This window comes from Halichoeres trimaculatus, unplaced genomic scaffold (assembly GCF_033239565.1).
Source record: "Halichoeres trimaculatus isolate MK-OKI-2021-1 unplaced genomic scaffold, fHalTri1.1 fHalTri1_scaffold_4, whole genome shotgun sequence".
Lineage (NCBI taxonomy): Eukaryota > Metazoa > Chordata > Actinopteri > Labriformes > Labridae > Halichoeres > Halichoeres trimaculatus.
Window position 1 is genome coordinate 7,223,979 of NW_027437182.1, and position 17,410 is coordinate 7,241,388.

Genomic DNA, 17,410 nt, shown 5'->3' on the forward strand with positions numbered 1-17,410 from the left:
TAAAGTCTACCCAGTAGGACAAGAAGACAAAGCTGTAGAAACTTATGTTGTCCTTGACGAGCAAAGTAATAAATCCCTGGCACGAACAGAGTTTTTTGAGCTCTTTAACATTAATGAGGCTGCTGCACCTTATAGTTTGAAGACATGCTCAGGAGTCATCGAAACACAAGGGCGGAGAGCTAACGGCTTCATGATGGCATCCTTAGATGGCAAAACTCGCATTCAACTTCCCACGTTAATTGAATGTGACATGCTTCCAGAGGACAGGTCTGAAATTCCCACGCCAGAGATTACTGAACATTATTCTCACCTCAAGAGAGTCAGGGGGAAAATACCAGCCTTGAATCCAGATGCTGCCATTCTCATACTGCTCGGCCGAGATATCCCAAGAGCACACAAGGTTCGAGACCAGTGTAACGGGCCTCATAACGCACCCTATGCTCAACGACTCGACCTCGGCTGGGTCATCATTGGAGAAGTCTGCCTTGGTAGAGCACACAGGTCAGAAAACGTCAGTGTGTACCACACAAATGTACTGAATAATGGCCGCACATCACTCTTTAATCCTTGCACCAACCTTCTTTCTTTGAAAGAAAAAGTCACACCAACCCTTCATCATCGTCTTCTAAAAGTTGGAGAAAGCACTGACCTGATAATGGAAACAGACAGCCTTGGAAAAGGAGTGTTCCAGTGTACAACTCATGATGACAAGCCTGCGATGTCTGTGGAGGATGAAAACTTCATGCAGATAATGGACAAAGAGGCTTATGTTGATGAGGCAAACAGCTGGGTGGCGCCACTACCATTCAAGAACCCTAGGCCCAGACTCCCTAACAACAGGTCACAAGCATTCAAGCGCTTCACAACATTATGTCGCATGTTGGAAAAACGATCAGACATGAAAGAACACATGTTTGCCTTCATGAAGAAGATTTTCGAGGCAGGTCATGCAGAACCAGCACCAACACTGACTGCTCAAGAGGAATGTTGGTATCTGCCTATCTTTGGAGTCTATCACCCACGTAAGCCTGGTCAGGTGCGAGCTGTGTTTGACTCTAGTGCAAAGTATGATGGTCTTTCCCTGAATGATGTTCTGCTTAGTGGACCTGATCTTAATAACACACTGTTGGGAGTGCTTACTCGCTTTCGTAAGGAACCTGTTGCAGTAGCTGCTGACATAGAACAGATGTTCTACTGCTTCAAAGTTAAGGAGGAGCATCGTAACTTCTTACGTTTCCTTTGGTTTGAAGACAATGACTCCAGCAAAGGTATCTGTGAGTACCGCATGACAGTCCATGTGTTTGGTAATAGTCCTTCACCAGCTGTTGCCATTTATGGGTTGAAAAGAACTGCTTTGGAGGGCAAGGAAAAACATGGAAACGATGCAAAACAGTTTGTTCTCAGGAATTTTTATGTGGACGATGGACTTGCCTCCTTTCCTTCAGATGAAGTGGCAATCAAAGTGCTTAGACAGGCACAAGACATGCTAGCGGATCACAACATCCGACTACACAAAGTATCGTCCAACCAAATAGCTGTGATGGAAGCTTTTCCACCTGAGGAACGAGCAAAAGTGATTAAGGACCTCGAACTAGGGGCTGATCCATTACCTCTGCAGAGAAGCTTAGGGTTAATGTGGAATCTTCAAACTGACAGCTTTACCTTCCAAGTTTCTCGAGAGGAGAAACCATTCACTCGCAGAGGGATCCTTTCAACAGTTAACAGCCTGTTTGATCCGTTGGGACTGGTGGCTCCAATTACGGTGCAAGGAAAAGCATTAATCAGGGAGTTCTGTACAGAAAACTGGGACTGGGATACACCACTGCCTGCTGACAGAGTTGAACAGTGGAAGTGCTGGAAAGATTCACTTCTATCACTCGAAGGACTTCAGATTCCAAGGTCATATCTCCCAGTTTCTTTGCTTTCCATGAACCAAAAAGAACTCCACATCTTCTGCGATGCATCCACAACAGGAATTGCCGCTGTAGCCTATCTCAGAGCAGTTAGTGATGAAGGACAGATTCATGTTGGATTCTGCATGGCAAAAGCTAAATTAGCACCCAGACATTCTCACACAGTGCCCCGTTTGGAACTTTGTGCTGCTGTTCTAGCTGTTGAGCTAGCTGAGATGTTACAGAACGAGATAGATATCGTTCTTCAAGCTGTGAAGTTTTATACTGACAGTCGAGTTGTTCTGGGGTACATCAACAACACCAGTCGAAGGTTTTATGTGTACGTCGCCAACAGAGTTGCACGCATCAGAAAGTCCACTCATTCTGAACAATGGCATTTTGTTAACTCTGAGCAAAACCCTGCAGACCATGGTACACGTCCTGTACATGCTTCGCTACTGAAAGACACAAACTGGTTCACAGGTCCATCCTTTCTGATGGAGCAGGATGGCTTTCCACCATCTTCGACCAAGACCTTTGCACTTGTAGAACCAGACTGTGATGCAGATGTGCGCCCCCTGGTTGCAACTTTTGCAGCAACAGCAGTAGAGCCTCAGCTTGGATCAAAAAGATTTGAACGGTTTTCCAACTGGAAGTTGCTCATCTCTGGAATAGCTGCCCTGATTTGTAAGGTCAGGTCTTATTCTAAAGCTAAAGCACAAGAGACACAACCTGCAGACAAATTTGTGCAAGCTAGAACTGTCGTCATCAGAAGCATCCAGCAAGAAGCATTCAGAGACGAAATCCAAAGCTTGTCTAATGCAGAAGTTATATCAAGACACAGCTCTCTCAGAAAACTTGACCCCTTTCAGGACAAAGATGGCCTCCTGAGAGTGGGTGGCCGCATGTCAGCTTCTGGCATCTGTTGGGAAGAGAAACATCCAATTATTATTCCAAAGAACCATGTTGCTACACTGCTGGTACGACACTACCACGAGCGCGCTGCACACCAAGGTCGACATATTACTGAAGGCATCATTCGTTCTGCTGGGCTGTGGATCCTGGGAGGAAAAAAGCTTGTGTCCAGTATTCTACATAAGTGTGTGGCCTGTCGTAGATTAAGAGGAACTCTGGAAAAACAAAAAATGTCTGACTTACCACCTGACCGGCTCACCCCAGCACCTCCATTCACACATGTCGGACTAGATGTTTTTGGTCCATGGACTGTTTGTGCTCGACGTACCAGAGGTGGCCTTTCTGAGAGCAAACGCTGGGCCGTCATGTTCACTTGTTTGGTTACAAGAGCAGTACACTTGGAGGTGATTGAATCTCTCTCAACCTCAAGTTTCATCAATGCACTCAGACGGTTTACAGCAATCAGAGGTCCAGCAAAGCTTTTTCGTTCAGACTGTGGCACAAATTTTGTTGGTGCTTGCAACGAGCTTGGCATCACGTCAGACAACTTAGAGGTTCAGTCACACCTCAAGGAACAGGGCTGCACATGGAATTTCAATGTGCCACACTCCTCTCATATGGGAGGAGTTTGGGAGAGGATGATAGGAATCGCTCGTCGGATTTTGGATGGTATGCTACTCAAAGTGCATTCTCCTGGTCTCTCCCATGAAGTTTTGGTCACATTAATGGCAGAGGTCGCTGCAATCATGAACGGAAGGCCAATTGTCCCTGTGTCTTCAGATCCAGATATGCCGACTGTGCTAACTCCTGCCATGTTATTAACACAGAGAATCGACTCCTTCTCTGCTCCATCAGTAAACCTCAACCTGAAAGATATCTACCGGAGTCAGTGGAAGCAAGTCCAAAGCCTTGCAGATTCATTTTGGACAAGATGGCGGCAGGAGTATCTTGCCACACTACAGCCGCGAAAGAAATGGCAGACAGAGCAACCTAACCTGCAAGTTGGAGATGTTGTTCTTTTGAAAGATAACCAAGTGAGGAGAAACGAATGGCCCACTGGACTTATAACTAAAACATTCCCTGATGAAGACAACAGAGTCCGTAAAGTTGAAGTGAGAGTGATCAAAGATGGCTCCCCTAAAGTGTATTCACGACCCATTTCAGAAGTGGTGCTGCTCCTTAAAGGAACCTAGTGGTATCATCGACAATACCAGGCGGGGAGTGTGCTGCTCTGTGAGGGAGTTCAGCAGTGCAGTGACTGGGATTTGGCTAACTCTCTGACAGGACAGTTAAAACAACAAGCGCTCCACGCTGCCCTCTAAAGGAGTCCGGGCTGTGCATACGCAGTGGTGCTCTCATGGTCTGGTTGTGGGCTGTCCCTTCAAGAGCACCAGCTGCAAGGCATGGAGTAATTGCTCATTGTTCCACAGAGAAGAAACACAAAGAAAAGTTTGCTGCATCCTTTTGCTCTTGACTGCCCTTTTCTTAAACAACCTGCAACAATATCTGTCTGTAAGTAACTTATGTTTTCTAGCAGTGTCAATGACTATTACAAGCAGACAGGTTAATTTATAGAGAAGTGTAGTCTATGACTCAAGCATTATGAATTGTGACAGTTGTATTTTCCTTTTCTGTTTGTAGTTTCACAAAAAATGAATTCAATGAATCCAAATGGACTGATATGGAATGAACTGGAATGAACTGGAATGGAATGGAACAAAAACTTAACCTTGATAAACGCTCCAAACCATATCTCATCTCCTGGATGTTTTTTTTTTTGGATGAAGTTGATTCACTGTTTACCTATCTGTCGAGCTGGACTGATTTTCTAGTGAGGGCAGAATAGATACGACTATCTGCATCCAGCTTACATGCTGCCTACCATGAGGAGGCACAGTTGGCTGTGGAAACACAAACAGGACCAGGCTTAATCGAGCCAATCTGTACCAAACCGTACTGATCTAAACCGGACTGGGTTGTGGAAACAGGGCTTAAGGTTCTTATGCTGAGGAAAAAGTGGTTGGGTGTCATATTTTTGGGACACCCTAAACAAACTTGGCCTTGACTCACTGAGAGCTCACTTTTGTAGATCACCAGCTTGAATCTGTCTTATCCCATAGGCCTATCCAGATCAGTCAATTCTTAGAGCGGACGCCTTAGAAGGGCCCATGCTCACAGTTGCTGCCAAGAAATTCCAGGACCTGGCCGTGAGCACCTTAGGGGTACCAGTCATGTCATTTGCAGAATAAGCTGTTTGGTATTGGAAGAGAAGATTTGGTCATTTTTTGACAGTCTAAACTCACATATTTTGCTCTGCAGCTCATTCCACTAAGGTGGCACCATCTAAAAGAGAAACAAACACTTTCCTATGAGATTAACTGACAAGAAGCTTTTCAGAGATTTTCTACCAGAACACTAAGGGCCTCACTTTTTCGTTAAATTGTAACTTGCTCTTTGATTTTATCTGCCAACTCCAGCTCCTTTCTTGCTTCTCAAGTCAGAGTAGGACTTTTAACACTGAAATACACTCAAAAGGAAGTCTTAACTGGAAGTCCTTTATCGTTACTGGTTGGCTTTACCAGAAGCCTCCAAAAGTCAGCTGTTGCCCTGGGCAGTCAAATTGTTGTCAGGAAATAGCAAATGGGTTCCTTTATGTGTAATCCAACTCCTGATACACAGTCTATGGCTCATAAATAAAAAGTTCAATCATCATGAAGTCCGTCATTTACAGATGGAAGTTGGTGAATTGGTGGCCTAAAACTTAAGTACATCCCCGCGTTAAATTAAGCCAGCAGATGCTCACTTCACATCCAGTCTAATGGATTCAGAGGTATAAAAAGGCCTCAGATTACCATGTAAATTTGTCCAGGCACAACAGAGAGACTGATGGTCCATTTTGACACTGATTCACATGCAAAGAGCGGGTAGATTTTATTTTAACATCACGAACACACTGAGCATTGTGGCCACTATGAAACATTCTCCAAACAACCGCCTCCGTTACTTTTCATGCCAGCTCTGAGTCACCCTGACTTTGGACATCCAAGCAACAAGACCCCACCATCCTCCCCCGCCTCCTCCTCATTTCCTCTGACAACAGTATCTGCTTATGATCTGAGGGACAATCGCACAGTCCTCAGGGACTGATTTGCAAAATGTCCATGTTGGTGAAACCCCCTCATTGTGTAGCGGTATGTTGGACCAGGCCGGGTGTCCTCTCAGTCAAATCAAAGGCTGTTCCTGCGGCGCTGTGGCAGAGCCCACTGCCTCTGGAGCCACTCATTATTACATGCGAGGGGGGACTTGTGATCTTTTTAATTATTCTGCACTTCATTTCTATCCCACCATTCAAAACGCAACATGAGAATTGATTGCCTCAAAGATCCATCTTTATAATCTCCTCCAAGGCCCATAAATTATCCAACATTTTGGGGGCATGGGTGGACGAGGCGTGCAGGCACAAGCAGATCCCTTTCAGAGCGGAGCCACATCCCTGCTGAACTGAATGGGGCTGCTCTTTTGCGCGCTGAAAATGGGAGGGAAAAAAAGTACACTTGTTATCTTGTGAACCCTCAAACATGTAAGATAGGAATCTCTTGAATGTCAGCGACAGAAATGGAATTAACAAGAGATCTTTTTATTGTCACAGAAGGTCATTAGGCTGCCAATCGGGGTAATTATGGAAATGATCTCCCCGGCTCTTTGGAATGTTTTCCTGCTTCCATAAGGACTTGAAAGTGTTCAATCAGCCTCTCTCGTGGGAAAGTTCAGCCATAACTGCAAGTGTACCAGCAAAATCAAATTAAGCAAAGAGATTTCATTAGTATTTATAGCCCCGAGGCATTTGTAAAAGTATGGAGCAGCGGAGTAATGTGGGACTGTGGAGGGGTGAATTATTGCTTAATGACAAAGGCCATACCTAGAAGACATACACATAGATAATGAATAGGAGGCATTGATTGCATCTTTAAAGAGGATTCTGGAGGGATTGTAAAATATTGATGCTTGTGTGGCTGACTCTGGACTCTGTGTGGGTGTGAGGGTGCTAACTTTGTTTGGGTGTTAACACTGTTTAGCTGTTGACTTTATTAACTGGACATGTTTGATCGTAAAGCTAAAAGTAAACACAGCTGTAACAGCAAAATGACCTGGACAGACTATCAGTCACTGAGACTCACTCTGACTATTCCTCAGCCTTGTACTGCATATGAACTTTAGTGTTTAAAATTAGTGTAAATCTGAATTCTCTGTATTTTTAACACTATTTTTCTTCATCTCTACTACATTTTTCTCACAGCTAGTGCCAGCAGTTGCTTTATTAATTAGAATATCACATGCAAAATGAATCAATATGTACAAAATGTGATGTACACGGATGCAGACATAAAATGGTAAGTGGACCAGTATTTACTTTAATACCTGTTCTACTTTGTAACAAACACGTTAGTCAATGTATTGGGAGAGTTTGGCTGTTTATGAACAACATAACTCAAAAACTAAGAAACGGATCTCGATGAAATTTTCAGGAAATGTTCAAATTGAGATAAGGAAGAAATGATTACATTTTGGATGTGATCTGGATCACTGTCTGGATCCAGGGATTTTTTGAAGGATTCTTTATCATTGTGAGATAAGGCCGTTTTCATCATATGTGTATATAACTCCACCATAAATGGTTGGATTGCTTTGCAAAACAATACAAGACAAGGTCACCATAATTTCTGGCGGATGTAAAAGTACGATCCAGGTCCTGGCAATATTCTGGATACTAAGATCCAGAATATGAAATATTTACTGGGTCATCATAATTTTCAACACTGTCTGGTAACAAATTATCATACAAACCTGCAACTAACACCAAATTGTAGCAGACAGTCTGCTGAAAGGGAGTATAACATTAAAGTAGGACTAAAGTGTTGGTGACAATCACAAAATGCTTGGAGGAGGTCGGCGCTCTCTGAGTGCTTTTCTAGTTGGTGTAAGTAAAAGACATTTATTGAATTTTCTGTTTCATTGCAAAACAATCTGTCATTCGATGACATGAATGAAATAAAAGCCAAAATCAGATTAATCCAAAAGGAAAATATTAGTTTATTAATCCATTCGATATCTTGTAAGATACAGCAGTAGAGACTCTGCACACATGAAGCAAGCTGAGTGATTTCACCATCACAACCAACATTCTTCTGTACTGGGGACTTTTACTTCTGCTTTGATTAGAATTTAATTTATTTCACAACAGTTTACATGAAAGACTTTTTACTTCAAGTGAAATATTTTGGATGTTTTTATATGTGAACCATCACAGGCTCTCATGCTGCTGTTACAGAGCACACAACTTGAACATGTTTTCCCATCGGAGATTTTTATTTTGTTTGCTTCTTGAGAAAGTACATATGACATATGGTGGAAAAAATGTACATTTTGAGGCATGAAGAGCTCTCCAACAATTTGAAATTACATGCATATTATGTTTTGTTTGTAATGAATAAGTAGCGTTAGAAAATAACGCTAAGGTCAGTGTGGGTTGCTGCTCTGTTGGAGAAAAGTGGGGCATCAACATGCTCCTGGTTTTATTTTAGTGACATTAATGTCATAAAACAATCTTAAACTGGAATTTTTTTCTACATTGAAAATTCTTTGACCCTGTTAACAGCAGAATTTGGAATATTTCTGCATTATCAGAAAAAAAGAGCACATCACATTTATACATCTCCTTTGTGTCATAAATCAGTGCAGGGGGATCCACGCCGAAATGAAGTCAGATATCCATGTGCAGTAAATTGTATCTCCTGATTTGAATCATTGGGTCTCCTCAGTTCACTTAACCTCGCTGTAATTGACAATTTAAAGGTGCAGTGCTTAATTTCCAGAGACAGCACAGACACTTTGATTAGGATTTGGGATGTGCATGTATACACCCATATAACAGAAAAGGATGCTTTTTAAAAAGCAAATACAGGTTGAAAGCTAAAGCAGGAATATCATTGTTTTAAAGTGGATTAAATAATTAGAAGGTAGCATTGACAGGCTGCAGTCAGTACTTTCCTCCTCATCCTCATCCTCCTCCTGCTCTTCTTCTTCTACTATTCCTGTAATTGGGTTCGAGAGGAGGTAAAGTGTCTTTGTGCAGAACTTGACAGATTATGTGAAGGAATATTATTATGGGCCAGGCAGGCGGGATGTGGGAGGTAATTTGGTGTGATGTTACATATATGTATGCATCAATAGGCAGGAGGATATTGAGTTCAGGGGTCACACGGAATGAGAGTTTCCCTTTTCAATGTGGATTATAAGAAAGGACCACATGTGCAAACATTAAGAAGTGTTAAAAAGCTTGGTATCCCTTTTTTTGCTGAGGTTTTTGTGCACAAATTAACTTTTTGGAGCAGTTTGTAATATTTTTAATTTGACCATCATGAGCAAAACAAATGCTCTTTAGTATCCGGTGTTGTAAATGTTTGACAATTTTATCTTTTTTGTTGTTTAATTTTCCTACAAACAATACTCCACATCTCAAATGATCTCAATTAATCTGGTTTTTACATATTCTTTTCATTGAAGAGTCTTGAAGTAACAAAAATGTAAGGTAGAGCTCTGTCAAAACCTCTAATTTAATGTTTTGTGAGTGTCTTCTTGCATAATTGGTGAGAAAAAAAACCTTTCTGTCGAATTTTCTTGTGTTGTTGCACTTTATTTATTGAGCCTCAAATACCACAACCGTTTAACACCCTGGTCTATATTAGCACATTATTTGCTGTCGTTTTACACAGTCAATGATTTGGTGAAAAGCCAAATTGCATGTGTTTTGACACCACTTTGAATACCCGCTACAGGCCCAATTTACAGCGTTTACAGCCTGGATCTCTGCAGCCAACACAGCGCGCTGATGTGCGCGGTGTGCAACGTCTCAGGCTCAATCTGAATGACAAAAAGCTTACAAACTGGGTGACATTGCACGTACTTAACAAGCACACATTGGCATGGTAATCCGACTGCATTTAGCAGGAGGTGTCACTTTCCCACCAACACCACCAGTAGTAGCTGCAGCAGCCGGCCCGGGGAGAGTGGAGGTTCCCCCAGGGGGCTGCTGATGACGGACAGCCGGGAGGAGAGAGCGGAGGACGGGCGGAGTGAGCGCGAGGAGACGCTACAATGTTTATATTTCATCCGCAGCATTCATATGTGAAGAATCATGTTTTCAAACTGCTGTGCGTGTGTCTGAAATTTTTTCATATTTTTTAGTTTTGTGCAAAAAAATCTTCCCCCAAGTCAAGTCTAAGTCAGAATAATATATTCACATGCTCAATTGAACTAAAAGCTGTAGTGTCATAATGAAAACAGACGAAGTAGAGGAGCCTTTAGTCCTGGACGCCCACGTCTGATTTGCGGACTGGCATACACAATTTGTTCGTTGACGGTGGCCCATTAATGAGACACTGGAATAAAATTTAACTCTGAAAATTAGATTAAACGGACAACAAAAATTGAATTAATTATGTCTTCATAAATCTGCTTTCCGCACTAGATGCATTTTTATTGTCATTTAAGATGCAATGAATCAGTTTTTACCTGTTTTTGATTTTGCACATTAGACGAATCTATTTTTTTTAAGTATTATTATTCAAAGTGTGATTTCTGACATGCAATATCAATTTTGAGATGTTGCAAATAGAAACGCCATGAATGTCAGTAGGTAAAAAAAACAGGCCTTGGGCTAATTTTTCAAACATCACTGGTTTATAGAGTAGACACTATATGTTTTAAAGTTTGTTACACCCCTTCCCAAATAATCAGTAAAACCTTTATTTGTATATTCTAATAGTACATTTTCCCTTTAACGACACCTACAGGGGGTGGGATGAACCATGGGTCAAAAGCTCCTTTCAGTGTCATTTTTTTTTCACACTCAAAAATTAGGATTTAAAAAACATAGAAGAAACGAAAAATGGGTATACTGTCACGTGCCAAACTGAGGTTTCATCCAGTAACACATGCGCGCACGCACACAGGCCTATATTACACAGACAGACGCATGTATTTGTGGATCAGTGTTCAGTGCTGTGTTGGTTATGTCTGGTGCTGTAGATATCTGATCGGGCTGCTGCTGCTGCTGGAGGGAGGAGGTTAAAAATGGCCTCCATCATCGTGTTTGACAGAAAGTCTCAGGTTGATGGAGTGGACTCTGAGAGAGGAGCTCCAAACGGTCATTTCCAAACATCAGACAAGAGGGAGATAAAAGCGCTCACGTGTTTTCACTAATGCAGAATCCACTTCTTAATCAAGATGAACGAAATTACAGTAAAATATTGCAAAGGTTTATCGTCCTGGTGAAACACAACCTGCTGTGTGAAGGTGAGGTTTCGCTGTTGTGGGGATTTTTTTTTCCAATCAAAAATGTACCAACAGTGCTATTGAAGACATCGCTAAACCGGCTGGTGTCTCCAAACTGCCCTTCGAAATAAAATCTGGTTCAAGTAGAACTGAAAAATCCGATGTCAAACCTTTACTTATCTATTTGTATTAATTTAAGTGGGAGCTGCTGGAACAGAAAATAGAATTGGGTGGTAAATAAAGCCATTGTTAATTGAAAGTGAATAATTATTAAAGTATTTAACATCTGGAAAAGGTAAAGAAAGAAAGAAATTTTTGAAAATGGCTCAAAAAGATGATCCAAATAAGCTCCACGTATCGATCCTTGGTACAAAATAACGGTTTTCATCATGAAATAAAAGGGAACACAAAGTGATGCTGCATTTTTCTGTGCGGGAATGCTACAAAATGAATTTTGTATGTTTCTCTTCCCAACATAGTTTCTTTCTCTTATAATTGGGAGAATGTATCTCTGAAGAAGTCAAAACAATATTTGAAAACCACAAAAGACTTAAAATGATTTCAAGAATAGATACAGTCATATTTTGATTTACATTCAAGAATTTTCTTCTTTTTTTTCTTCTTGTAAAAAGGTGTAAAATATTGCACTTTTATGGGGAACAATGGTCCCAGAGAAACTGCTGTCCCAAGTTTCATTTAAGTGATAGCTTCATTACATATTTTCAAAAAAGATAGGGAAAAAGACATTTAGCTGGCCTTTCAGTCCATCTGGGTGTATTTTTGGACTATTAACCTTCAAAAAAGCTTGAGATATGAGCTGTCACATGTTTTGAAAAGTTATTTGAAATATCTTTTTAGTAGATCTTCTAGTTTATTTTTAAATTAAAAAAAGGGGAATGACTCCAATGCCCACCAGAAGCTCCCAAATCTGTGCAAACAGGCCCTGGTTTCTTTGGGCCCTCAGAAAGAGACATTGAACCAAGGTTTTTAAAGAGATTTATAGTAACTCTGCTGTACTTTTCACACGTCCAGAAATGTGAAAAAAAAGCCTCTTTAGTTCTTCCATATATTGTAGTGGACCAAAAAAAAGAGTGAAACAAGAAAAAATCTCAGCAAAGTGTCATTATGTTCCTCAGATAATGACATAAAAATATTCAGCATCTCTGTGTGACTTAAAGTCATATTAACAGATCATCTCTGACCCAAACACCTGCTCCCCTCTGCAGGTGACCCTGACCTTTGACCCCAGGTGAGTCAGACCACACCTACAGTAACTGAGTGTGGGAATCAGGGGAGCGTCACATTATTGTGATCACAGTTATTTGTTGTGTGACCTTGCTGATGATCACATGTGCTCAGTGTTTCCTCTCCATCACCTGTGCTGCGCATGCTGCTGCTGTTTCCCCCTCTCTGCTCCCCCCTCCTCCCCAACCTTAATGGTTTCATGCAGGAACGAGTTGGCTTATTATACTAAAAGGTTTTGTCGCGCTAAGCCGTGCATGTGTGCTTAAAACGTACATTTCATTAACAAACTGCGGAGGAATAAAAGCGGATTTATGAGGCTTCAAAAGATCACAGGAAGGACGCGTTTCAAACCCCCTCTCGGTGCTGCTTCAGGCGGGTTAGATCAGCAGTTATACCGCCTTTCACACAACACTGCGACTGTGGGAGTTTGGAGAAGATAGGAGGCTGGCTGCACCTGTCTCTCTCTGCACACACACACACATACACACACACAGGGAGAGACAGAGACAGAGGGTGGTTAGCAGCAGTGGCTCTGTGACCTTGTGGTTTCTTCAAAATGCCAAAATTGGCAAAAACAAACCAACCAGAGTGTTTCTCACAGAGCTCTTTTATTAAACTGAGATAAAATATGTCATGATCCAAATTTACAAGTCAAAAAAAGGGGATTTGGCACCATAAAAAAACTAGTGAAAGGAGAGAACAATCTGTTGTCTATGTCAGTATCAAAGAGTTCTGTTGCTTTGAAGAGATGCAGGAAATATGTCAAAAATCTGCACAAATACGACGGAAATCTTTGATCTGATTATTTTCCAGATTAGATAACTGCAATCTTTGAAGATATACTGTAAACAAATCTTATTTTCTGATAAATCAAAAGGACAGTTCTTTTCGCGCCTGTTAGAAGTTGCAGTCGCTGTTTAGTATAGTCCGTATTGACGAGCCTGCAGATCACACAGGTCACAGAGAGATTAACACGAGATGAGAGGAGAGTCAGATCGGAAGCCATGCTTCCCTCCTTTGACCCGCACTGCGCATTATTTACTACAGCTCTGATTAATCCCGCTTCACAGCCCGGAGCAGAGGAGGAGCAGCACCTCTGCGCACAGAGAGGCCGTGGATGGATCAGAATTCGCCTCGAAATTTTAGAATAGTAACATAACATTTGAGATTTTAACGCGCAGAAAATGCAGTTAAATCTAAAATAAATGTGCTTGATTTCGAAACACTGCTTAGTTTCTGTAAGCAGCGTTATTAAAACATATAGGATTTTCCAAGAATGTGAAACAATTATCAAAACAAGTTCCAGAAAATAAAAATATTTTTTTCAGTGTTTAAAATTGGAAGAATAATTAATTGCAATTCACTTGAATAAGTTCAAATAAAGATTTCCAACGATTAATCGACTGCTGCTCATTATGGATCATTTCATTAACCTGCAAAGACTTTCGATCAAATCAATTGAGGGTTTAAATCGCGCGTGGCACACCTGCATACATCTGCTCTCCTACTCATTTCTCTTTCATTCTCTTCTGTCTGTTATTCAACTATTTTTTTTCCCCTTTCCCACATGTTCTCACACCACGCAGGAAACCCCCGAGCACTCGAGCCCAGCCTTCCCCGCTCACCTCCATGCTTGTGAATAAATGCTCTCTTTGCATTCCCCCGCTGCCCGCATTTCCTACTTTTTTCAAATGTAAAATCACGCAATGATCGGGGTCGTTAGCACCTCTTCAAACTCTTAAGGAAATTCTTTATTCTCGCTCCATTCATTGTCACCGGTGCTGCTGCTTCTGCTGCCGCTGCTGCTGCTGCTTCTTAATATTCTTCCCACCTTCAGCTAATCCTGCAGGGATAAATAGACTTGAATTCACGCTTTGCATTCGCAGCTTAAAATGCACAAGAATGGCTTTATAACTGGAAATATCAAGGCATGCATTAAAGCTGCGGAACAGCTATGGGAAATTCTTTACGCACAGTTTCATGCTCTGAATCTGGTTTGAATTAAAAACCCATGCATGCCTTATTTAAACAAATTCACAAAACAGACACATAATGAGAATTAAATGAACTTATCTGTCGTCGATTTTACTCTTCAGCGTTCTTCGGATCTAAAAGTTAACGGTTTGGCTTGTTTTTACGCAGCAACGTTAATGCGCATCAGATCTTTCAATCACAGGCCAATTTTCTCTCCCCCCTCCTCCCCCCTCCTCCTCTTCCTCCTCCCTCTGCCACCGTTAAATGGTCTATGACGGACGAACACAGAAATCAGCGGAAAGCAGCATTGCTGATGTCCCATTGTTGACAAATCCATGAAACAACTCCAGTTTGCATGGTTTAACAGAGAGGAGAGGAAAGAGAGGAGAGGAGGGCGCTGGGAGGGAGGAGAGGAGAGGGGGCGTGTGTCGTCACCGCACCACGTGGCCTGCGCTGATAGTATATCTTATACAGGGTAAAGTAATCTATCAGACAGTCCTTTTAAAAGCTCCGGCCTTTAAAAGCAGCATGTGTCACCTCGACTTGGTTCTCCAAATATCACCCCGGTAGGAAATACGCGCGCAGAGAAGGGACACCGGAGCGAAAAGCACATCTCCAAACAACTTCAAGGCAGCTTTTCCACCGGGCCCGTTCACCTACAGAGGGGAGAAATATTACTAGAAGTTGAACTTTTCTTTTAACTTGGCAGCTTTCGTGTCGGTTCAACCGCTTTAAGATTTTTGGAGACACCTGATCTCTGACAGGAGCGAGCAAAGTCCAGCAGACACGGCGTGTGTGTGAGCGCGCACTGAGCCATCACACCCGGCTGATTTTGGCTCAAGTAGACTTTTGTTTTTTTAAAAAGAGAGTGAGGAAGCCGTGAGATGACCCTGTCTGGAGGCAGCGAAAGAGCCAGCGACATGTCCGGCCAAACTGTGCTCACAGCGGAGGACGTGGACATCGACGTGGTGGGCGAGGGAGACGAGGAGTGCATGGAGAGGGGGGACAGCGACTGCGACAGCCCCGGGGTCGGCATCCTGCACGACCTGCGAGGGGAACCGGGCGACGACGACGATGTCGATGATGAGATCGAGGTGGAGGAGAAGGAGGAGATGGGCTCCGGCGGAGGGAGTCCGTGCTGTGAGAGTTCAGGAGAAGGAGAGACGGGCTCCGGGAAGGGAGAGGGTCACGAGCAGAGCGGAGCGCCGGGGAGCGGGCTCCAGAAGCCCAAAAGCAGCCTGGTAAAACCACCTTACTCTTACATCGCTCTTATCACCATGGCCATCCTACAGAGCCCACAGAAGAAGCTCACCCTCAGCGGGATCTGTGAGTTCATCAGCAACCGCTTTCCATACTACCGAGAAAAGTTCCCCGCGTGGCAAAACTCCATCCGCCACAACTTATCCCTCAACGACTGCTTCGTGAAAATCCCCCGGGAGCCTGGCAACCCCGGCAAGGGCAACTACTGGACCCTGGACCCGGCTTCAGAGGACATGTTCGACAACGGCAGCTTCCTCAGGAGAAGAAAAAGGTTCAAGAGGGTTCAGCCAGACATGCTGAGGGACCAGACCGCTCTCATGATGCAAAGTTTCGGCGCGTACAGCCTCGGGGGGCCCTACGGGAGACACTACGGGATTCACCCTGCGTATTCCCATCCGGCGGCTTTGCAGTACCCCTACATCCCCCCTGTGGGTCACATGCTGCCCCCGGGCGTCCCTCTTCTTCCCTCGGCGGAGCTGAACAGAAAAGCGTTCAATTCCCAGCTCAGCCCGAGTCTCCAGCTCCAGCTCAACAGCTTGAGCACGGCGTCCATGATCAAATCGGAGCCCTCAAACAGACCCTCGTTCAGTATAGAGAACATCATCGGGGTCTCCAGCGCGTCCTCGTCCTCACCGGGCTCTGCCCAGGCGTTCCTGAGGCCTCCGGTGACGGTTCAGTCGGCCCTGCTGAGCGCACAGTCCCTCTCTCTGTCCCGGACGTCCGCCGCTATCGCGCCCATCCTCAGCGTGCCGTCAAATATCATCTCTGGACATGTTTTACCCTCAGCGGCGGCAGCCGCGGTGTCCAAGTGGCCTTCACAGTGACTTATAAGCGCAAGAAAATAAACTCTTATTTTTCTATAAAGACATTCAAATGAAGGAGAGTGTGAAGAAGAGCACAAATCAAGAAGCGACACTGGACTCTGTAGCATTTTAAAGACTGTTGAACACAGAGAAAAAGGAGATATTTCTGTACAGGTAATATTTGTAAATATTTGTAAAAAAGATTTTACCTGTTTGACTTTTACCTGTCTTTTTTCCTTTGGTTCCTGTTTGTGGTTTTCTTTTTTATTGGAAGCTGAACTGGACACATTTTTTGCTTCCCTTTCATACAAGACACAAAAAAGCTCTGAAAAAAATAGACTGTTTATAATTCAATAACAAGTCAAATATATGTAATTCTATGTAGCTATATTGTGTTGTAAACTGAATTTATTTGTAAATAAATCTGAGAAATAATTCAAAAGAGTATTCATGGCTAATTTTCTTTAAACTGTTTAACAATGATCATAATTAATGATAGACATTTCCTAAAATGTATACATTTACTTAATTCTGTTTCAACGGCGAAAAAATATTAAATAAAAGGGGTAAAAGTAAAATTTGATTTTAAAGTCATAGAAATGATGGGTACTGATTTTTTTTTTTTTGGAAAGCCACAAAATATTTTTTTCTTTTAAATTATAAAATTAGGCTACTTGTTAAATTCACTAGATAATTTCAGACCTATGGATAACAAGAAAACATAAACGAATATTTAAGACGTCTTTATTATCTAGTGTCACGTTTTATACAATTTCAAATTGTTACTGCCTTTGTGATTTAATTTATCTTGTAGGGGTTGAATTAAATATTTTAAACGCTTTGCAAATAACTACAGGAACAGAAATTTTACATAAATATAACAAAGTTATGTAGACATCAAAGTATTTGATTAATTTAGAAATAATAATTGAATTAATTTTGTTTGAATTCAACGCTAACCAATGACAAGGGATAATTTAATCTCAA

At 42.3% G+C, this 17,410-nt stretch overlaps 1 protein-coding gene across 1 annotated transcript; it reads left to right on the plus strand.

Moving 5' to 3' along the window:
• Positions 1–14,936: 14,936 nt before the first annotated feature.
• Positions 14,937–16,641, plus strand: foxd3 (forkhead box D3). Its single transcript, XM_074668663.1, has one exon. It carries the CDS (start codon positions 15,245–15,247, stop codon positions 16,442–16,444), a length of 1,200 nt encoding a protein of 399 aa, XP_074524764.1. The 5' UTR covers positions 14,937–15,244; the 3' UTR covers positions 16,445–16,641.
• The last annotated feature ends 769 nt before the right edge of the window (positions 16,642–17,410 follow it).